Source organism: Varanus komodoensis, unplaced genomic scaffold (assembly GCF_004798865.1).
Source record: "Varanus komodoensis strain SLA01 unplaced genomic scaffold, ASM479886v1 scaffold28, whole genome shotgun sequence".
Lineage (NCBI taxonomy): Eukaryota > Metazoa > Chordata > Lepidosauria > Squamata > Varanidae > Varanus > Varanus komodoensis.
In genome coordinates this window covers 13,400,650-13,424,875 of record NW_025335727.1, presented here as the reverse complement: position 1 = coordinate 13,424,875, position 24,226 = coordinate 13,400,650, and the positions used below count along the sequence as shown (strand labels likewise).

Here is a 24,226-nt window from a genome sequence, read left to right as displayed (position 1 = left end):
AATATCGAATGCCACACAAATCTCAGCATATTCCATTACTCTCAGTACTTTCCTAAAGTATGTTTAGAGTGGAGTACTTCTATGCAGCTCAACTCCCAAGTTTTGGGATATACACTGCTACCTTTAAATTTATATATTACTTGTGCATATGATATAATCGAAAGTAAAATATATCTGTAGAGGCCCAGCATATTGAGTTTACAAGATATTTATGAAATATGCAACTGTATGTACGGAAAAGATAAACCAAGATGAAGAAGAAAAGTTGGTGTAGAGACAGGGCTAATATTATGCACAGTCTGTTTACAAAGAAAATATATGCATTCCCATAGATCATTTTAGGTTCAAATGCAAAAATGTTATGAGACTTTGAAACAGTGTAAGGAAGAGCAGCAGGTGCCTCCCCTTTTTTTCTGTTGTAAGTTTTAACTTTTTCCATCCAAGCAACAGTTTTAGAATAATTCTCTTCCACCTCCATCTTTGCCTGTCTGTGGTGTATTTCTCCAGTGTCAGGATTTCTGAATATTTTTGCCCATGGGTCATTTAGTAAATAGCACTACTTTGGTTTGACATCACTTGGCATTTTAATAAATAGCTCAGTTGCTGTGTCACAAAGAATGCTTCAGCGGCCACATTCTGTAATCTGGTAGGGGTTAAAGGTTGCCTATTGTTTCTTTTGAAATGGAAGTCAGCTCTTTGGGAAGTCTGATTAAGCAAAGGTACACTGAATCCATCAAGACTAGGTTGTAGTATTGGAATGGACAGCGTTTTTTACACCTTTCTGAATTTTATCTTCATGCAATCACAGCAAAGCCACACTGTGATTTAGATTCAATGTGTTTGATCAGTGTTGCATAGAAACGTGTGAATTTTTGTAAACAAAAAAGTTATCTTTAAAAAGCAGTGAAAGTGATGGGGCGGTAAACACCTTGCTAATGGGGCATGGTTGAACTACAAACGCGAAAACAAAGGCCCTTAACTTTGAGGGCACATTTTTAATCCATCTGTGATGTGGAATCTGGGATTTTAAGCTCAGAGTGGAAGCCTGGAATGATTAGATTGCGACAGGCCAGGCCAGGCAGAGAGGGCGGCTGCTCTCAGTGGGGGAAGGGAAAATGTTAAGAGCCGCTGCCGCTGGTACCATCTGTGGTTAAATAATAAATGCCTTGTTTGCTTCATACCGCAAGCTAGCTCAGAGCCTTTTAATTGCACTTAGGAGAGAAGTAGCTGTTAAAACCAAAGACTCTGCACTTTTGGACCAGGGTGCACACTGTTTAAATATCACACTGTGTATTTTTTAAAAATGTAGAAATAAAGATGAGTGGCCTTTTCAGTTTGGCCATGTTCTCTTATCATTTTAAGCTATGGGTTATGGCTTAATAAACCAGAATATGACCTTGCACTGTGCAGGTATACTGAACCTATTCAGTCCCATTTTGTCCATCTCTTCATGCAAGCAGGTAAACAACCAAGCAAAGGGAGAGCTTGGCTTGGTTTGCTGCATGCATAAACCAACTTTAAACTACAGTTTGATATTGGATCATGGGTTGTTTTGCCAAAGTAAACCATAATCTGTTTGGATGTAAACAAAGCTCCTTGTTTTACAGGTTTGTTTACTCAGTTGTTTATGTAACGGAGGTAGCAAAGCAGGAGCAGACTTTCAGGAAGCTGCTAATTCTGGTTTCTTAAATATTGCAAGCACTGGTTTAATATTGCAAGCTCTAGCAATATTATGTGGGCTTGGTGCACATTTGACGAAGAGCTGCAGTCAAACCTCTTGCTAATAAGTATGCACTTATGTCATTCACACCTTACATTTTTAGGCTATAGCTGAAAAAGAATGTACTTCAAAGGGAACGTGATAGAGGCTGATAAAATTATGCCCAAGATGGATAGGATAGCAGAAGTAAGGGTTGTTCAGTGAAGCTGACTAGCAAGTAAGGTTGAACAAAAAGCAGGTATAGCTTCAAACATATGTAATGAGTTGGGGGCAGGTATCTCATTCTTGTGTTTAAAGTCAGCCTTTGGATGAGTTTTATATGTGAAATAGATGCAAAATGATTTGAAATGCTTTTGGTGCTGTTAGAAAATGTTGAGTCAGTAGTAAATAATCTGATTGGATTTTTGTTTGCTTTGATAAACAGGGGGTTTGGTGTGTAAGTTTAGCTTGAAGTGAGGATTCTCAATTGCCATCATAAATTAATCTGCAGATATGTTGAACTAAATAGCCCTTCTTTCTGTTTAGGAATGCTTGTGCTCCAAAAATTGGGGGGAAGCAAAGCAGTACTACAAATATAGAGATCCTATCTAATTAAGAGATCCATCCAAATTCTGCACTAGTAATATTCCAGGAATAGCCATCCCCATGTGTATCTCCCTGTCCTCAACCCCCTTGGACATTCCATTTTAATTGATAGCCCTCCCATGCAGGAATATTCTTAATCCCTATTTAAGACATCTGAGCCAGCTGTCATTACCACATCATATGGTAGTGAATTCTGTAAGTTAATTATGCACTTTCTTCTGTCTCTCCAGAATCTACTACTGGTTAATCCCATTGGCTGATTCCTAATGTTCACTACCTCTCAGTCTCTCTCTTTCTTTCTGCTTTCCCCACACCTTTCACCATTTTATAAGCTCCAGTCATGTCTCTCCATCACATTTTTCTCTAAATTAAAAAGCTCTCAGGACTCAGCCTTTCCTCATGGGGAGGGTTACTTCAACCTCCTAAGCATTTCCCTTGCCCTGTGCTAACATCTCTCCCACGTCAACAATATCCATTTGGTGCCAGCTGATTCCAGGACTGCACAAAGTATCCTGTATGCAGCACAACACAAATGTGCTGTGTTGTGCCTTTAGCAACCTGGTGCCCTCCAGATGTTTTTGATTGCAACTCCTATCATTCCCAGGCAGGCTCAGAAAAGCTGAGCTATATAAAGGGATCATTTTCAATCCTTTAGTGTTTTTCCTAACATAAAATGTGCATTTTTTTTCATTCCCACTGCACATAGAATTGACATTTTTAATTAACAGTTCACATCTCTTCTTTGGATAATCACAACCCATGGAGAACCCATCACCATGTGTGTTGCCACAGTCTTTATCATTTACTTCATGAGTAGGAAACACATGGGCCACATATTTAAAGGAATGCCTCTTCCCATATAAACCTACCCGGTGTCTTAGGTTGGCAACTGAGGCCTTTTTGAGGGAGCCCTCAGGTGGCGACAAGAAGAAGGGCCTTTTGGGAGTGGCACCCTGCCTTTGGGACAAGCTCCCCACAGAGGTTTGCCTTTTCAGTACTGGGCAAAACCCTTTTTATTCTGCCAGAATTTTAACTGTTAGATCAGTTCTTAATGGTATTTTAGCAGGAGGGGATATGTCTTTTATGAAATCAGGAGCTCTGGTGGGTGGGCTTTCATTGTTTCTATTGATTGTGGTATTTTTATACTGTTTTATATTGTTCTTTTATAAGAACCCACACAACAAATAATGGGTGAATTTTCAGGAGCATCATTCTTTTGGGCAGAGGGTGTAGAGGAATTTCTGCACAACACATTCTCCTGGTGACAGGGGAAAGGTGAAACTCTTCAAGCAATTGAGTGGGGGGAACAGACAGTGCAATCCACACACCCCTGGAAAGCTCCCCATTGCCTGTCATTTTATCCAGTTTGCAGGCATCCTCATCTTGATCCAGTTGAGCGCTCTTATGCTCTCTCTCTCTGCTCACAGCTGTCTCCACATAACACAATTACTCAATATGAATCCTCCCTTTTGCATTCCCCTGCAACCTCAAAATCATCTGTTTGTTCCTAGCATCAGTTTCCTATTCTTTAACCAGTTAACAGTCCAGAAGAAGACCTGTGTCCTTAACAGATGTTAGCAAAGTTTATGCAGGAGCGTTTGATGATGGACCATTTCCAAAGCTTTCTGAAGCACCAGCCTTGGGGATGGTTTGAAAAACCTGGAAGACAGACACCAGGTGGCCACATTTTCCAGGCGGCAACATCTGGGGAAGAGCCAGTGAGCACTTCACAGAGAAATACACTACATTTCTACACACACATCACACCTCCTTATATCTAAAGGTTCTGCCTCCATATGCAACTATTGTACAGGCATTTTACTGATAATGAGCATTAACTCTGCTGGGTGCAAAGGTACCTAATGCACAGAGCATGCATGTTGATACTGGCACAAGTGAGTCACTGCACCTTCTCTCGCCACTGGTCAGAGGTTCATGTTATATGGGCTTTTTCTCTGTATTGCAAAGCATCTTGTATAGTTTAAGGGACACTCACCATCTAAGGGCCCTTCTTAATAGCTTTATCTTACACAATTTTCTGAAGGAAAAATGGTCTTAAAACAAATTAACATGAAAAGCTAATATTTCAAGAAGACAATGCAATGTATCTAGAAGTAATTATAATTAAAGGGAAAGTAAAAATGCAGATTTGAAGCCTAATAACAGGCTTCTTCATTCATTTAAAGATATTCATTATTTTAAAATGGGGGGATGTTTAAGAGCATAATTTTGAATCCTTTTCAAGATCAGAGGAGACTAATGCCACACACACAAGATTAGTTCTTTATTAATTCAGAATTATTACCACCTCCACACATTAATTAATGCAAAGTAGCTACTGCCCTCAGCCTTGTGCTTAAAATCACTGATTGCAATCCCCACACATTAATCATCATTAAATGATTTGTAATATGGGGGCCAATTATTATAACCCCCTCCTAACTCTGACTTCACAGCTAATATGAGTCTGTTCACCTGTTCAGATGCATCATCCCTTTTAGTCATAGTTCTGTTGTCATGAAAATCAGAATTACTTAGTCAGAAACATTGGCTTCATGCTTTCAATTGAAATGCAGGAGCTTTGCGGCTGGTTTGTCTGGATGTTCTGGAAACAACTACTTGCTTTGGACAATAAGTTGCTTTATTACATGCAAGTTTAATGTGCATGCTTTTTAGATTTTTTAAAAGGTCTCATCTGTATTATTAAGATTTTTTTTGATGCCTTTGAAAATTATGTGTGCATGTTTTCTTCTAGACCTGGTATTATATACAAAGCATCTTCAAACACAAGGAAGAATTATGCATTGTGGCTTCTGTTGCTCTCGGAACATTTTCTGTTTCTCTTTACAAAAGGTGCTATGGTTGTTAAGATTTCTATGCAGGCCAATCCTTTTAGTATTCAGGAACATTAGCAATCTCAATTCCCATGCATGCATGCGCTGGAAAAATATTTGCCTAATTTGTAGCTGCCAACATAAGATTTTAGACATCTGGTGACCAGTCATTTTCAACATGAGTATCTGTTAAAAGTTGTTAAACATATTTCCTTCTTGGAAAACAGATCATGAAAATGCACAAACCAGCAAGTTGCTCTGGTATTAGTTAATTATAGGTGGGAATAGATTTGTCCCCACCCCCAGCCTGGTAAACAAAGTAGCTAAGAAAGAAGAGGGTGATGCAATGAAGACAAACACAGCATCACTCATTTCTATGGATTTTTCCAACACACACACACACACACACACACACCCCATCCCTGGCACTGCAATTATATTAAGAAAGTATTATATTAAGAAAAACGAATTGATGGTATGGGTAGATACATTCAGTGTGGCCCTATTCACACATCAATCAGCTTTATGGTTTTCAGTCAATGGCCACTACACTTTCACAAGAGATACAAAATGTATTCCAGGGGCCCAAACTTCCAATAGGTCAAGCAAAACCTGAAGCCTGACACTTAGAAACCATGAACAGCATAATAACCAAATCTATCAAAGGAGTTAAAGTTGAAAATTCGCTATTACATTAATCAGTTAATGAATTAATTTCTTTACTGCCCAACAGCTGAAGAGCACGATAGCAATTCACTGCCACATCTGACATAGATTTTGACCATATTGTCAAGGTTGCCAAAGTGTAAGGACATATAAGTGCTGTTCAGTGGAAGGTTGCAACCTAAGGCAATGTGGTGGCACACGCTCTGATGACTCCCGGTTATTTGAGAAGAAAAGGGATTGCAGAGGACCTAAGAGGACCTCTCCAGACTGGGGAAATAGCTCTTCACACAGTGATGTGGTTGATGCAGGTTAGGGCAAAAGCCCTGAACTTCATGAGCAGACTCATTCATAAAAGATACTATACACTAGCAAAAAGTGCAGGAAAAAATCAAAATGAGCCAGGGAAAAGTGAAGAAAATCTACAAATTTTGGCTTATTTAGCTTAAAATACAAGAAAGGGGGATATGATAAAGGTATATAGAATGATGAAATGTGTGGAGAAAACACAAGAACCTGGAGTCATTCGATGAAGCTGAATTGTGAGATATTTTGTGATAGATTTTACTTTATTATATTTTAAACCATCCAATAAACAGTATTCTCAGAGAAGAGGAAGTATTTCTTTACAGAGTATATAGCTCAATTGTAGAATTCACTGCCATAGGATGTGATGATGGCCACCAACTTAAATAGCTTTATTTTTTAAATTTATTATATGCATCACCCATCTTTCTCCCATTTTAGAACTCCAGATAGCTACATGAGGTTCCCCGGTGGTCTCCCTTCCAAGCTCAGGCCAGCCACAGACCTGCTTAGCTTCAACATGGTAGATGTATTATGTGCCTTCAGACCATTCTCTGGGCTTTTAAACAAGGATTGGACAAATTCGCAAGATGACAGATGATGAAGTCTGTCAGTGACCAGCACTTATTATGGTTCTATTGTATGGGCCTCTGCTCTCAGAGGCAGTATGCCCAGGTACACCTTTACTGGGGAACATGAATCCAAGGGTGCTCCTTGGCTTCCCATGGATATGATGTTTGCTGCTGTACAACAGAATGCTGGGCAAGACAAGCCTTTTGTATGATCTAACATGATCCTTCTTACATTATGAAATGCCCAAGATAGGTCAGTCTCTATTCTTTAATATGGTAAGTAGCGTCGGAAACTGACATTGAAAGATGGAGGTGTAAGCTTTTTTAAATACATAAAAAGTAAAGTACAAGCTTCGTACCATATCTTTCTTTTTCAAATAAAGGCTGTTCCCACATTCACCCATCATTGAAAGCCCATGTTGTGTAGTGGTTAGAGTACCAGAGTGGGACTACAGAGACCCGGGTTCTAGGGCCCACTCAAGGGTTCACAGGGGTCTTTGAATCAGTCACTGACTGGCAGCCTAACCTACCTCCTAGAGTTGTTAGGAGGATAAAATGAAGAGCAGTATCATGTATTCTACTTTGGGATTCCTGGAAGTATGGCAGGATGGAAAGGTTACAAATAAAGGAGTAAATTGCTGGTTCACCTTGCCAATACCTCCAGGTGTTCAAGAGTGTGGCTAGATGACAGTATAAGGAAAGGATAATGTGGATATAGTCTAAAAAGATAGAGCATCTATCTATGGAACTACTAGTAAATTTGAAATCAGGGAAATTGCTGCCCCCTAACTTATTTATTTCCCTACAAGGAACCCAAAACAGCTTCTATAATCCACCTTCTCCTTTCCATGTTGTCTTAACAACTCCGTAAGGTAGGTTAGGCTGTGAGTCAGTGTGGTTTTTCTAGAAAATCTCAGAGACATGGATTTGAACCAGAATAGTACAGTTCCTGGAGGGACAGAACAGAACTTCTGTTTCCTGGAGGGACAGAACTGAACCTGAGTATCACCATACCTTCTGGAGACATGTGGCACCAACTGAAATAAGATGAAGTGCCAGTCCATTGAGAACCCAACTATTGAGCAATCCAGTGATGAGACTTAAGATGTAAATCTGCCTGTTCCTTTCTTTGTTCACACTGTACTGCCTTACACTTATTTCTACGGTCATTCCTAGTTCTCCTTTATTCACAGTATTCCAGGCACAGATAATCTTAAAATGAAATAATAGAATCATACAGTTGGAAGGGGCCTAGCAGGCCATCAGGTCCAACCACTCACTCAATGCAGGACTCAAGTTACCAATCCAGATTTCAACCTGGTCCAGCCCTGTTTAGCTTCCAGGATTAGGCGAGATCAGGCATTTCAGGCTATATAGAAGCAGTAGCATTTGTCTGTGGTTGTGTATGATAGTCTTAATGTCCTTACTAAGTTGTCACCACATGAAAGATGACTCAAAATGGAATGTGACTCATAATGTAGACATTATGTTTTCACTCATTTCTCACTCCCACTGAGAAATGCAGAAAGCTTGATTCCCACTAACATTGGCCTTTTGTGCAGGAACAGGAGTGTGTGAATATCTTTAAAAGCTATGAATGATGTCATGTGAACATTTTGTCATAATTTAAAGTCCTCAGCTAATAACATTTGAAACATGTTTTGTTTGCACCCAACTAAATTTGCACCCAACTAAATGAATGGATTTTCTTTTGTTCAGCTGATAATTGGCTTTTAGATACAAGTCAATGTTATCAGGAAGAACAGGAAAAAGGAAGAATTAATTTTAGCAACACTAGGAACTGACATGCTGAGTCAGCTGTGAGGATGGGAACCATAAAAAAGTAAAGCATATTATCATAATTCCTATGTGCAGAAAAGTAATTATATAGAAGCCTCCTTGGAAAATAATTGAATTTTGCTAGGCAAATATATCAATGTGTGCCTTATTTTAAACTTCTGAATAGTGCATGTTAGAGATGTTGCAACATAAGCTTGCCATTTTAGAGATGCTGGTGAATGTATTACAGGATCAGATCTTTCTGGGTATTTTATAAGAGATTTAAGAGAAATTTTTACTTTAAACAATACTGTTAATCTGGTAGAGAGTGTACATTGCACATCAGTTCTTTCTCAATATGGTAGGTCACCAGAATTAGTTTGCTTAATGCTTCTTCCCTCAAACTTTTAGGCACTTATCCAATTCTGAAACACTTGAACATAACTATAAGTAGTCCTGTCATCCGAAGTGTTTTCATAGGGAGAGGGAGGGTGAAATGTAATTGCAAACAGTTGCAAATGGCCTTGGGAAGTACTGATGTCACTTTGGAGACACAATAAGAAGCAAAGGCAACATAAATATTTCACCCTTGTACTGTCCTGAAAATATTCCAGATGACAACTTTTAGCATGAAGAATTGCAGACTGTAGAATCTCACATCTCTGCTGCAGTTGAACCTTAGAGGCAGATAATCCAAAGATAAAAGCTCTGGCAAGTCCCCTTTCTTCCTTCCTTCATATTTATTTATTTATTATTTATTTGGACAACTTACATGCCGCCCCATTCGCATAAGCCTCGGGGCAGCTTCTATTCCATAAATAAATACAATCTATACAAATACATAAAATACTGGAGACATCCTGGCAAAATTTTAAAATCAATAAATAACATCAACAATTAAAATAACGTTTAAATAAAAAGGTCTTGGCCTGGCACTGACAAGCAAATAACGATGCCGCCAGGCGGACCTCTCTGGGGAGCACGTTCCATAAGTGGGGCGCCACCACAGAGAAAGCCCTCCTCCGGGTACTCATTCTCCTAATATCTTTCACGGAGGGCTCCCAGAGAAGGGCCTCCTCTGCCGATCTCAAGGGGTGGGAGGGCACATATGGACGCAAGCACTCTTTTAGGTAACCAGGTCCCAAGCCGTTAAGGGCTTTGTAGGTGATAACCAGCACCTTGAATTGGGCCCGGACTTCAATGGGGAGCCAGTGAAGCTGACGGAGGACTGGAGTCATGTGAGCACAATGCCCAGTCCCCGTCAGCAACCTGGCAGCTCTGTTTTGTACCATCTGAAGTATTCGGACCGTCTTCAAGGGCAGCCCCATGTAGAGCACGTTACAGAAGTCTAATCGGGAAGTAACCGAAGCGTGTGTCACTGTTGCCAGGCAATCATTCTCCAGGTAGGGACGCAGCTGATGGATCAGCCAAAGCTGAAGGAAAGCGCTCCTCGCCACCGCTGGAGATACAGCCATATTCCTTTTTCTTGCTGTGTGTGCCTGAGAAGGTGTGGCCACCGCTGGTCAGATATCATGATAAGCCATGGCAAACCAAGCCTAAAGCATACATGTTCGAGGATAGGTTAGACATGCACATGGTAGGCATGTCATGAGCAGAGCCGGCTGGAGCCAGGGTTCAGACTAGATGTCCTGGGAGGCCCATTCTGACTTGCTCAGTTTCTGTGTTTCTCTGTGCTGATTTTCATCATTAGAGCTGTTTGTATACATTGTACGTAAAATAGATTATGCTAAACAAATCTAATGGCAATAACTATAACACATGCAATATAGCATTAACTCATTTGGAGCTTATTTAAAACATAGTCTTATTTAAATATGTTAAAGACATCCCAGTCTCTGTCTCCTGTGGACCTAACATCTACCCTCCAAGCCGCAATGGGCATCAGCTACCAATGACCTGGTAACCCACTGTCCCTGTTTTCTGTCTTTTGAGGCTGCCTTAAAATTCTGAATGTGGCTGGACTGTTTAGCTATGTTGTCCTTACATTGTGTTATGTACTAGCAAGTTGCCTTGACTTAATGACGATCTATGCAGATGATACTGTATTACTGGCAGGAAGCAACAATGAATTGAATTGGTTCCTGAGTAAAGTGCAAAAAGAAAATGCAAAAGCACGACTGTGCTAAACATTTAAGAAAATAGAAATCATGGGTACAGAAGAATTACACAATGAAGAATTTAATGTCACCAAGGATGAAGTGGAGTTTGTGAAAGATTTTGCATACCTGGTCTCGATCATCAATGCAAATAGAACCTGTAGCCAAGAAATTAGAAGAAGACTGAAACAGGGAAGGGCATCAATAAAGGAACTAGGTAGGATTCTCAACTATAATGGCATTTCACTGGAGACCAATATCATGTGCACAATTGTAGTACCATTCACTATACCTAAGTGTAAAAGCTGGACAGTGAAGAAAGCTGACAGGAAGAAAATTGATGCATTTGAAACATTGTGCTGGAGGAAAGCTTTGCAAATAACCTGGACTGACAGATTAACAAGTAGGTCCTAGATTACATCAAGACAGAAATTTACGTGGAGGAAAAATTGCAAACCAGAGGCTGTTGTACTTCAGGCACATCATGAGAAGGTGAGACTCACTCGATAAGACAATATTCTAGAGCAAGTTGAAGACAGAAGAAGAAAGGGAAGACCAAATATGAGATGGACTGATTCCATAAAGGAACCCACAACCTTGAGTTTGCAAGAGCTGAGCAAGGCTTTGAAGGACAGGACATTTTGGATGGCTTTCATGCATAGTGTCAACTTGATGGCACATAACAACAACATGAATACTACTGATTAGCATTGCACAAGATGAAGAGGAAGACAAAGAGGGTATTTCCAGCATTACAAGATTAGCAAATGACATAATTCCAAAAAAAAAAAAAACCCATGCACATTTTATGAGAAAGCCACATGTGCTGCAGATGTTCAGAATGAGACAATGGATTTCCATCTGCAAGTAACTAAGCATGACTGAAGCTGGTAACTGTTAATGCCATGGGGCTTTGCATCTGTCCCATACATGGGCTAATTGCTTTTTGCTTCTGAAAATGTCCGTGATGAGCAGCCATTTCCAAGGAGCAGTTTTGAGCTGCAGAAATGCCTTTGTTGTGTTCTGAAGTGTAGGAGAACTCATGTTGTTTGGAGTAAGACCCTGAAGCAGAAAATGCCTGAGAGGAGATGGTAACTATGTATGTGTAAATAATATGTATTTGAAGAAATGTCTGTAAATTGGACTGATACTGGGCAAGCTTCACAATGATCTACTTCTTGATTTGCCTTTGCTGTTCTTAATTAGATAAAGCACATCTGTCAAAAAAAGTCTGCTTATAAAAATTAATAGAAGCTCAGTCTAGAAATCCTACACTGATCTTTGCAGCCATAACCCCCAAAAAGTATTTAGATAGGAACTGTCAGGTCCTTCTGCTTACCTAGTCCTCTATTGCCTTCTGTAGCCTAGAGGTGATGGGTATAGCTCAGCCTAACTGGAGGGTACCAAGTTGGAGAAGGCTGAGGGTAGCAGCTCTCCATGGCCCAGACGAGGAAGAATTTTTCCCATGATCTTCTACTAGAACTTTTCAGTGAGAAGCTAAGAACGAAACCTGAGATATTCCACATGCAGAACAAGTGCAAAAACTGGCATTTATAGAAACTGGTACCTCTGTATTTAGCAGCTATATCTTATTGTTTTTTACTCTAGGTTCAGGCATTCTTAAAAACTGTATCAGGACCCCATGTCTACTCCACATTAAAAACGAAAGCAAACTTTGCACTGCTGGATGTGAATTGGACGTCTGTTTTGGCCTCCTTCAGATGTGCTTCCCTGGTGGGTGTGCGTGGGAACGGAGTTCTTTTGCTGCTTCAGAGCTCTTGCTGCTTCCTGTGGGAGTTGACCTGCACTTAGGCGGCTTTCAAACTGTCTCCAGGTTCCCTCTCTCCAACATGGCATCCTCCATTAGTCCAGCCATGGTCAGTGTTGTCTGGAGATGCCGGCGGTGTAGTCCACTGCTTCTGGTGGGCACAGATTGAACATTTAGAAGCTGTGGCCTCTGGAGATTCCCTGCATGTTTATGCATCCTTTAGTTTATTGTTACAAATATGGCCTGTGAGACCTTGACTTTTTATATCATTTTGTTTGAGAGTAACACGGTTGCACCACAGCAGGATTATGCGGAGGCTTCCCGCCCCCTCCTCCCTCTGCTCTGGTGTAGTCGGCTAGGCAGGCTCCTGTCTATTTTTATCCTGTATTACCAGTGGCCAGAGGAAGACCGTTCCTTTCCTTGTGTAACTGGCAAAGTGCAAACAGCTGGCTGGAGCTCAAAGGCAGCCTTTACTTTATTAGGGAAAAAAGAAACATGTTTTAGAGTGGATTGTAGCAGCCTCCTTCAGGGGCAGGTGATAGCAGCTGTGAGACGCTCAGGCTCCTGACAGGTCCGAGTGTCTGTGAAGAGGTGACTTTTAATAGCAGGGAATGGAGGAAACATGTCCGGGGAGCTTCCTCTGAATGGAAGAGAAGACCTCCTTGCTTCATTTCAAGTTGCCAGTTGATCCTGCTGCGTTTTCAAAAGTGAGTCCGGAAGCTTGGAGCATGGGATAAAAAGGGGCAGGGCAAGAAGTGAACACCAGCAAGGGATTGCCACCCTGGTTTCTTCGGGTCTTTAAGAGTTAAAGAATGGACTTGGACAGTGATGGGATGGATGACAGCATCACTGAAATATCCACATTGGATATGGAGGGGAATTATAAAAAGGTAAGGAATAAAAAGGGACCTTTTTTCTTGGAACAATCACTTCACTTTGCAGAAGGGAAACAAATTAATCCCTCCCTCCCCAAATTTACAAAAACATCCTTGAACATTGAAAAAATAGAGATAAGTGTTTTCTTTCACAATAGTGTGCCTTTATTTTGCTGGATAATGACATTTGTTGTCATTTGTTATCATGATCAACATTTACACCAACTTTCTGTTGCTACATTCTGCATTCAATGTGCCTTTTGTTATGCTGTATAAAACATTTTAGCTGTTAGCAGCTTTATGCATTGATTAAAATCAGCGTTAGAAATATGAATTGCAGTCAGCTAAGCAATTTCTAAGGCCCATTACAATGTTGTTTTTGTAAGTGTTTGAGACATGCATGACAGATTTTTATTTTTCTCAACATTCTCTCTCAATTCAGTAGAAACTTTTTAAATGTATAGTATTGTGAGTTTACCAGGGTGTGGAGGGTTTGCATAAACTGCTACTTTGCCATGTCTTTGAAAAGCATGCCAGCTGTGATATGGAACTTTAAATATAGTAATTGTCTATGCCTGGTAATAACAGACATACTTAAAAATAGTTGCATGGCGTAGGTCTTGACATCAAATTACAAGTATATGCTTGTCTGGATATGTACAGTGCCAGAAAAGCCATGGTGTTCAGTATTTTCCTTCTGAGCAGCACTTGTTGCTTGAGAATTCATTAAAAGGTGGATGTTAGCCGTACAAATTTTCCTTAGGGAAGGAATTCCATATATTATATTGTTGCCTTGGCTAAATGGAAAGTTAATGATAGCATCTACCTTGTGGACCTCCAGACTCTTTTGGGTTTTTTTAAATTAATTTATTATTGCAGCCATGTAACTTTAGGAGTAATGAGTTTGCTGAGTTTGGCATCACATCATATTGTTGGGGGATGACACAGCAAAGCTCATAGTACTGTGTTCAGTCCTCAAGTTCACCGCTTAAAGCCTCCCATAACAAGATTAGGAAACCCCAGAAAGAAAGACACCATTGGACCAGATTCACTAGTGGCTTGACTAACCATAGGACACGCTTCTTATGTTCACAGTTGCAGAACTTAAATGTGTTGGATTTGAAAATTCACTATATTTGAGTCAAAAATTAATTCATCCATACAAGGCTGGAAAAAAACTAAGTAGGCACAAAATTCTGATGCTGGCATATAAAAAGGCTGACATTTTTGCTCTCTTCTCAGAACTTGTGCCTTATAGTAAAGATGTTTCTGGCTCTTAAACATTAGATTCTGACTGAAATACTAGTCTTAAGCTTAAAGCAGAATCTCACAGGTTTTGAATGGACTCAATATTATCATAGGGCTAAACAGACAATCCAATTAGGTTGTGCTTGTTTCTGAGTAAATTAACATGTACAGATTATTGGATGCAGATTATATACAATCAGTGAGATTTTACAATTTGTTTTAAAGCTTCTATTTCTGTCTGTTGGCCTATGTGTGTGAATTTTTCTAGTCCTGTAAATGAAGTGAAGTGTTTTAGGGAATGTGCCCATGAAAAGATCCACATAATACTCCTAGCCAAAAGGCCTTGTATGGATATGAGGGGATGGGGAAGGCAATAATGCCAGATAAGAGACCTGCTGGGTTCATATAATGTTGACATACTGTTTTTGGCTTGCATATTTGCAATATAAAGCTCACTATGAATGTACACAGCTAACACATAAAACTCATTTATGGGTAATATATGGAATAAAGTGTACTTTAAAGGGGTCAGTAAAATTATCCTCTGATGTGTTATTGCTGCTGGATGAGCAATCAGCTAATGGTCCTGCTAGCTTTTGCAGGATTCAGCCTCCCCTTAACAATTCGGACAAAACAATGGGATAAGTCGGCAGCATTTCTGAAGCACCATAAAAAGCTGCAATAAGAGAGAGACTGCAACGCTTATCCAATGAAGTTTGTTTGAAGCACACCAAGAGGGGCCAGATGAAACATCATTGGAAATAAAATAGCGTGTCTAGAGTTTTCCCCCGAGTTAACACTAGGTGTTCCCTGTCCAAAGCTCATCTGATAAATTTGTTCTTTCATTGGTATGGTTTCACTTCCCTTCTTACTATATTGAAGAAGAGACTTGTTCATCAGACCTACTGAGATTAGGAAAAGACAGAAAGGATTTTCAGGAAACTAGGTTTAGATTAATTGTTAGTTTGCTGAACATACTAGCTATAAGGCCGGATATGGGGAAATGGTTTAAATCCCCATTCAGCCTGCTTACTGGGTTGTTCAGAGCAATCTTCTTGCCTGACCCACCCTGCAGGTAGAGTCAATGCTGAAATGCCACTCTGAGCTCTTTGAAACACTATGGCACATCACACATGATCTTATGCATGTTTATACAGAAAAAGTCCTGCCATTCCCCTGCTGCCTAGGATATGCTGCGAGATGTAGCATGTATTTCTGTATAAACATGCACAGGATTGCACCCTTACTAAAAAATGATTCAGAGATCTCCAGCAAGCCGTCTGAGTGCTTTGAGTCTTCAAAAAAAACAAACAAACAAAAAACCAGTTAAGTATGGCCATTATAATTATTTTGAAGAGATATTAAATGCATCAAGACCTGGTCAATAAATAACCTGAATAAAGATGATAAGAAAATTGGCATATTCAGGAAAATTGTCCAGGCTTGTAGCAGAATATTGTAGCATTCTCAGGTATGTTGTAGGCTTGTGTCTGCATTTGTGTTGCCCCATTTTTTCTGATTTGCAATGTTGTCAAAAGTCCTGAGTAACAGCCTTTGAGACTTCAATTGGATTATGTGAGTAACGTATGGTTTAGAACTCCTTTACCTTTCTTATAAATTACACTTGTATTACAGGTCAAAAAGTAATTCATACTACGCTCAGCTATTACATCAAGTATCCATAACAGGGAAGGAGAACTTGTGACCCTCCAGATGTTAGTGGACTGCCCTTCCCATCATCTGTAGCCAGTAGAGAAGGATGATGAGAATTACAGTCCCAACAACATCTGAAAGGCCACATGTTCCCCATCCCTGCTGTACAGGTATTATGCTGTAGACCTGGAAGCTATATAGAGCTCTCTCCAGATATTTCAGATATTTCTGTTAATAATGGCATATCTGCTGCTATTATGTTCAGTGATCTCCAACCTGTGGTGCTTTCCAGGTGAGTTGGACTACAACTCCCATAATTCCAACATATCTGGAGGGATCCAGGTTAGAGAACACCACTCAAAGGGCACTGAAAAGTTGTAGAGGAAATCCAAGATAATAATTTCTTCTTCCTCTTCCTCCTCTTTCCCCCAGAACAAACTGGGGAAGCTCTAATTTTGACTAGGATGGCTGGAAATTATGGAAGTTAATCCAACACATTGGAAAGCAGCTGGGTCTATAAATCAAGGCATCTTTCCATTTTCTTTGGATAGCATCATAGCAGGGCTGTATCACCTCCGCTTAGAGCTACACATTCTAATGCTTGATGTGGTGGCATCTAGCTTTACATGGGTCAAGCTCAGATGTGCATGCTCCATCCTCAGTTTGTCTCCATCCATTCTTCTCTTTCATGGCAAGCTTTAGTTCACCATTACATCCAAGCCAGCAATCCGTAATTTACACTTGGTATGCAATTGTGATGGTGAGTTTAAATATTTTGATGGCTCAGAACCTTGTGGTGTAACAGTAACCCACATCACAGTGTAAGAAGTTGCTTCTCCTAAAGTACCAAGAGATTAGTTTAACTTTTCTCAGTATTTGTGTTCCACCAGTAATAGAAGACTCTAGAAAAATCAACAGTGGCTTTTGGCTCAGCTGTTGCTTAATTTAGCTTGTTTGTTGTTCATTTTGCTCATTGTGCATTTTGACCTTGATGCTTCCTTTGGTCTGATACTTTTTAATGATGGTTTATTTCAAAGTCTTGTTTTGTATGTTTAGTTGGCCTCTTGGAGAAACTTCCTTTTGGAATGGAAAAGTGGAATATCATTTCGGGGACAAACACAGTGACTGCTAGTCCTGATCATTATATGTTCCCTCCAGTATACAGTATGCCTGTGTATACCACTTACCTGGGAACATGCACTATCGCAGTCTCTCCTGCTTGTGGGATCCTGTGGACAATTGATTAGCCACTGTGACCAGAATGCTGGACTAGATGAGCCCTTGGTTTTATCTGCATGGCTGTTCTCTTGTTCTTATTCTTTACCCAGAGTGTCAGTTGATGGTGAGTTGTCATTGAAACATGGGTGGTTGTATGAGTCTTGAACTATGATTTAACTATGGGTTGTTACAGAACTCTGCAACAAACTACAGATTCTCTTCCTCAGTTTGTGGTTAATAACCATAGTTAAATCATAGTGCAGGGTTCACATGAAACAATGAATCACAGTTCAACGACAGCTGATATTCAACCCATACTCTTGGTTGTAGTTATGAGCAAAACAAGTTGAATGAAAGAGAGAAGTTGAGATGTGAGAGAAGAGAGATGTGTGGAAGTTGATTCCATATGAAAAAATAAGCCCCTTGTATGTTGAATTAATGTTAGGTATTCTAAATATTTGTCTGCATGCATCCAAACATTTAATCAAGTGGATATGGCACACTGGTTACTGTATTGCCTTTCTTAGTGTTTGCATGGATCATAAAATTTGTAAAACCTAAAGCCAATCTAAAAATTGCTTGTTACACCTTTTAATAGATTAGGCACTCTTAGCAGGAAAGTCATTGAGGCTTTTAGCAGCTAAAAATTATATTCTCAAATATTTAGGAGATGATAAAAACAAACCAATACCTCATTATTAAAAAGTAACCTGTGAAACAACCTTATCATGTACAAATATTTGGCCAGCAGACTTTAAAGCTTGATATAGTAGCTTGCAGTTAAATTTTGTTAGATGAATTGGCCAAGTTCCTTAACTTTTGTTAAGCTGTCAAAGTTAATAGCATAAATTCCAAGCCTCCAATACAGAGGTACAATATTTGACTTGTTAATGTCTTAGAGAGGCCTGATGACCTCCATTACTGCACAGTGCAAAATAAACCATAACATTGGCCATAGGTACATGGAAAACTTTAAAAAATAACAAAGCACAAAATGATTCCTTAATACCTGATTACTGATTTTCTTGTATTAAGCAGCATATAAGTATTACAAATAAACTCTTTAGTCTCCTGCTGTAAATTTTTGCTACAGCCAAAGGGTTGATTTCTGCCTTGCATTTAATGATGGTGCCGGTTTCTGTTGTTTCTTTAGTTACTGTGTTTCTTGTGTCATTTCTGTATTGCTGTCAGCATCACAATTTAATTAGTTCTTTCTATTCTGTGTGCCCACCTATTCTGTACTTATTGTAAGTAAAATGTAGATGCCTTAACTATTAATGCTAAAGAGAGAAATGTGTTGATGCAAGAGTACTGATGCTTACTTGTATTGGGTGCTTTTACTGAAAATTTGCTCAGTTGTGAAGTTCAGTTCGCCTGTGTTATGTCTAAATCAGAAAATTGCTTACAACAAATGGGTGTAATAAGAGGCAATATTAGGAAAACTCTTCGTGAAGGAAGGACTGCAGCTTAGGCTCTCTTGCTTGATTGTTGTCATGATTAATAATCTGAGAGCTATGGAAGCATGATGTTTCTTGAAATGTCTAGTCTTTAAGGAAAGAGGCTTCTAAAAAGCAACAATTGGAAAATGTCTTGCCTTTTTTGGAAATTCGGGGCCAAGTGAGGAGAGCACAGTATTTACAAGTGAAGAAGAAACGTCTGTACAAAAGCTGCAGCTAAGGTGGAACCTTTTTTTTGCTCAAGCTTACATGGTCATGCATGCAGCTGTGTAACAAGTGACAATGCCCACTTCCAGCTGAGCAATCCCACTTTTCATGTCTTGCTGCTGTGGTTGCATCCCATGAAAAGCATTCATCCACTGGAGAGGGTTTCACTCTTTTCCCCTGTTGAATATCTCACTGATGAGTAGTTCGCCTCCAGTCTTGGCTTCCACCTGTTTCCCCAGTGAATAGCTTCTGTCACAGGGCTAACTTTAAAAAAAAACTGCTAGGAGAACCTTTTAAAATAAACTTTAACTTTGGAAAAGAAGTGTTTTCTACATGCTGTGTCCTGCTCATTTTTAAGGTAATAGTATGTGGGTCCAACTCATAGAAATCTGTGCAAAGACTGCAGACACACTTTAAGATGTCCTGTGTCATGGAGTGCCATGTTATGGGTTCCGTGGGATAGATAAGGAAACTTCTATTCATATATTTATTTACAACATATATATGCCACTCCATCTTTCAATACAGAAATTTTGGAGTGGTGTACAGTAAAAGAGAAAATGGATGAAATAAGGAAAATGTTAAAAAATGAAGTCAGTAAAACAGCAGCTGGTTGCTTCAGGAAGATTTCTTGAAATAGAAGATTGCAGCACCTGCTGTCTGCCTTCCCTCCAAAGGAATTCCAAAGTACCTAAGCCACTCCCCTGGAGCCTTTACCCTGGGGGGAAACTACTCAGGTTATAGGTCTTTACTGAAACACCCATCTGATGCCCACAATGATTTGCGTAGGTTGGTACAGGGAGAGCTGCTTTCTCAGGCTGAGAGATGCTGCAAGAATAAATTTAGTCATTTTCGTCTTTCTGTGCTGAGGATTTTCTCCCACCACAAGCTGTAAACTCTTATCTGACCACTCAAACCATGGTTGTACAGTGGAAAATATACTTCTCATGCACATATACGTGTACTTAGATGCTTGCTTCTCATATCTGATTGCTCAGCTAGGGGTGCAGACGTACTTTCAAAAGTTTCTGCAGTCCCCTGTGTCTGGATTTTTTCCCTTTGATCTTCAATGAATCCACCAGCCATCTGAGGGAATTTCACTTCTCAGGCTCACAAATGATGAACACTGAGTACCTTGGACTTTTGTCTAGGCAAAAATGCAAAGAAGGGGGGGGGGTCTTTAGAACAGCATAGGAATGTAGTAATTTCAACTTTATTTTCTTGTGCCCTTCCTGTTGTTGTTATGTGGCATCAAGTCATATGTGACTAACGGCAACCCCGTGAATGAAAACCCTCCAGAATGTTCTATCCATCACAGTTCTGCCCTGCTTTTACAAATTCAAGTCTGTGGCTTCCCTAATGGAGTCAACCCATCTCAGATTTGGTCTTTTCCTCTGACTTTGACTTTCCCTAGCATGATTGTCTTCTTCAGAGAGTCTTGTCTTCTCAAAGAACGACAGACTCTGTTTTTACATTTTTGCTTCTAAGGAAAGCTTTGGCTCGATTTGATTTGACAAACCCTCTCGTTTGTAGGCCCACGGTATTCTCAAAGCTCTCTTCCAGCACCGTGTTTCACATGCATCAGTTTTCTTCTTACCAGCTTTCTTTTTCTTCACTGTCTGGCTATCACAGCCATACATAGTAATCATGAATACAGTCGTGTGGATGATCTTGGCCTTGGTCTCTGGTGAAGCATCCCTATACATAAATGATGTTTTCTAGTTCCTTCATTGCTGCTCAGTCGTCTTCAGTCCCCCTTTTAATGGATGACTGAGCCGAGGTATGTAAAATCTTTCAGTTTCTTTCATTGAATTTGAAATCCTTCAATGTCTTCATTGTTAACAGTACAGTTCTGTACCCTTCCAATGTGTATGATTTGTTGTGGTGAAGGTTGTGCTATAGGCAGAACGTCAGACTTGGAAAGTTCGGAGTTCTTTGAATCTGAGCTCAGTCACAAACTTTATCAGGCAACCTTCAGTAAATCACAGCTTCTCAGCTGGACCCTACCTCACAGGGTTGTTGTGAGAATGCAGTGGAAGGGAGGTATGTGAGTGCATGTTTGGCTGTGCATGTGCATATATATGTGCATACAGCAGCCATCCCCAACCTGGCTAGGGGCACTTGGAGTTGTAGAGCAACACATCTGGATCGTACCAAGTTGCAAGATGGGAAGAAAAAATAATTTGGGAGGGAGAGAGAAGATGTGCACCCCTGCATTAATGTTAGAGGGAAGATGACAATATTTTTTTAAAGCAGCAGTCTAACTTGTAGTTTAGTCTGTGTTTGACTTGATGTTGTTATACCTAGATATGTGAAAGGAAGGCAGTAAAGTCATAGGAACTATGTGAATATCTCTTTCAAATCTTTATCTTCTTCTCAGATTGACATTTTTCAAGGCTCATAAAACAGTGATACAGATGGAAGCATTTCAGTAGCATATAATAGATTAGATGAAAAAAAATCTAATGAGAGAGTCCTCTGAGGTTTCCTTTATGTTATAGCAGCACTTGTGGTAAAGTGAAAACTAATATACCAGCTTATTAAGTTCAGCAAATGTGCTTTTAAAGCTATTGATTTTTCCCTCGTGTTGCAGTTTGTTTGCCTCTGCACTTTTTGAGACAGAAAAGCTATATGCCAGATGTATGATGCAGCACGCATCACTCAGGATGCTTCTTGGAGGGCGCTGGAAAGCATTCGGCTAGCTTGTAGCTTCTATGCGTACCCATTAATGAGTGCTGCTAATGGTGTCGCTGCTCAGAATCACCACCCAGCCAGGTTTCATGTAAGCTGAGCCAATGCTGTGATTGCCTCAAATCAGACAGTTTGGCGTCAGGCTCTTTCTGAAATAAGCAAGGTAAGGAGCAAAACATACTGCTCCTTGGGCTGGATTAGTAGAATTCAGACCAAAGGTGGTTAGCCTGTTTTTGCTGAAGGGCACATTCTCTGTCGGAGAAATTCGGGGGAGGCACATTCGAATGGTGAATAGGGCTGACTATAAAAGCTGGAGGCAGCTAAAAATGTGTGCAGCCTCCACACATGCGTGTGCGCACACACACGCACACACACTCACTCTTCCATTGTTGGCCATTTACATAACATGAGCAGCATACCTACTCACAAGCAAGCAGGGCAAATTTCCTTTTGACTAACCATGAGAAAACAGGACTGGAGTCCGGACTGAATTTCCCAGAAGTTTCCTCACCTGGCCACACCCCTCTTCCCTGCTTGTTCTTGCTGCTGATGAGCTGCAATTCTGTGATCAAATAGGGATTTTAAAAGAAGAATTCTTTCCATTTTCAATAATCTTCCTTTCCCAGGTTTCCTTGAGAAACGCCTTGAGGCTTGTACTATAAGACTGTAAGGCTGTTAAAGCAATCTGCAATGGATTCAGAGGAGTTTGGATTTCCATTAATCCAGTATGTGGATTCCAGGACAGCAGCTTTTCCCAAATCTCTTGCATTCCACAAGCTTGTGAAGTGATGTTTCACACTTGTGTTAATTCACATTAGCGCAAGTGTTCATTAGTACTAACATGCACATGTGCAGATGCACTGATCGAGATGGATTAGCACACTTTAGCACTAATTTGCAGTAGGATCATAGAATCGTAAGTAAGTAATGAAGATTAGTTCATTTGCATAAGTGTGCGCTAACACAAAAACACAAAATGGTGCAAGTAGAACAACCTGCTCATAAGAATTTCAGGTTCTGTCATTGAGAGACTAAAAGAAGGAAAATGTTTGCCGGTCACTAAATGGAAGAAATTTAATGAAATGCTTATATTCCTAGGACACGGTAGGCCTGTACTTTGCTTATAATCTTATAGTACAGGAGAAAGAGGCAAAAAATTAAGACGATGAGCCTGAGTGTAAATGGAAGAAAAGAAGGATTGTAATAAGCTTAAAGGACTGATCTTTAACACTGAAAGATGTATCAAGGTCATTTCTAATTCACCACACTATTTTATAGGTGATTTTGTGTTTCAGTTAATTTGGTCAGAATTATTACGGTTATGATCAACTGCAAAGACTGAATTCTCTGAGTTGCAGACTCAATATGTATTCATTATGTGTAAGGAACTGTGGTAGTAAATAATCTTATTCCTTGCTAATAAAACTACGTTTGCTTCTCTTAAGTTATAGTGTTGTGTATGCTGATTTGTTGAATTGACTTTTAAAAACTGTTTACAAGAATGTGGTTTGTTTTAGTGGGTTGCTTTTCACTGCCTTTTTCTTCTGCATTTTTTCAGGCTCAGAAAAATGAGAGGGAGTCTATCAGGCAAAAACTGGCACTGGGAAGTTTCTTTGATGATGGCCCAGGAATTTACACCAGCTGTAGTAAAAGTGGCAAGCCAAGCCTTTCTTCTCGGTGAGTGAAATGGTATTCTGCATATTTCTTCTTTAAATAGCTTGTATGTGGCATAATATCAGGATATTTCTGTCACATATATAAAGTCCAGGGTTTGAAGGCTGCATGACATTATTGTCAATGTTCTGCCCATTCATTATTTGACTACAAATTACACCTCTCTGAATGCAATTATTTAAAACTTCTTTTATTTCTAGTGACATGTGTTTGGAAGTTCTGCATTTCTGTAGTTCTATACAAATGTCATGGCTGCTTCCACTTGGGGGAACATAAATTGTTTTTCCACAATTTTGTTTTCTCTTTCTTTTAAAATATGTTGGAAAACATACTTTTATATTCTTTCCCAGAAGGCATCTCAAAACAGGAGAAGTGCAATGTAATTATTCAAAGAAGTGTCAGTAATGTCTTTAACTAATGTTTTTTACAGATTTAAAGATTATTCTAGAACCATTCAGGTATTCAGATAGCAATTTAATTGTCGATGTTATCTATACTGTACCTCTCATAAGAGGACTTGACTAATCCATGGGATTTGGGTTGCAAACAGGAAAGGGCAGTCAAGACTTCCTCGGCAAACAGTGTACCATAGTGTGGCATCCTCTCACTGTGCTGTGATGCTGTTGCAATCTGTTATCTTGCAGCTGGAGATTGGCATCACTCATATCCTATATTGTGGCTCTGTCCACTCTCAAAAGTGGGCAGGGAGTCAGAGTGATGTAGTGGTTGGACTAGGACTAGGGAGACCACTCCTCTATGAAGCTTGTGGGTGTCTTTGGGCTGGTCACTGAATCTCAACATAAACTACCTCACAGGGTTGTTGGGAGGATGACATGGAGAGGGTCTTGTATGCTGCACT

General features: G+C 39.9%; 1 protein-coding gene across 3 annotated transcripts in view; it reads left to right on the top strand.

The window, feature by feature from the left end:
• The window catches only part of LOC123025555 (schwannomin-interacting protein 1), a 106,922-nt gene that overhangs the window by 59,334 nt on the left and 23,362 nt on the right, over positions 1–24,226 (top strand). For 2 of the 3 annotated variants that reach the window (XM_044434374.1, XM_044434373.1), the window contains exon 3: positions 23,252–23,370. In XM_044434374.1, the coding sequence (XP_044290309.1) occupies positions 23,252–23,370 (119 nt within the window). Of the gene's footprint in view, positions 1–9,839; positions 13,235–23,251; positions 23,371–24,226 lie in introns of those variants that run through there. The other variant, XM_044434375.1, reaches the window with a different exon arrangement.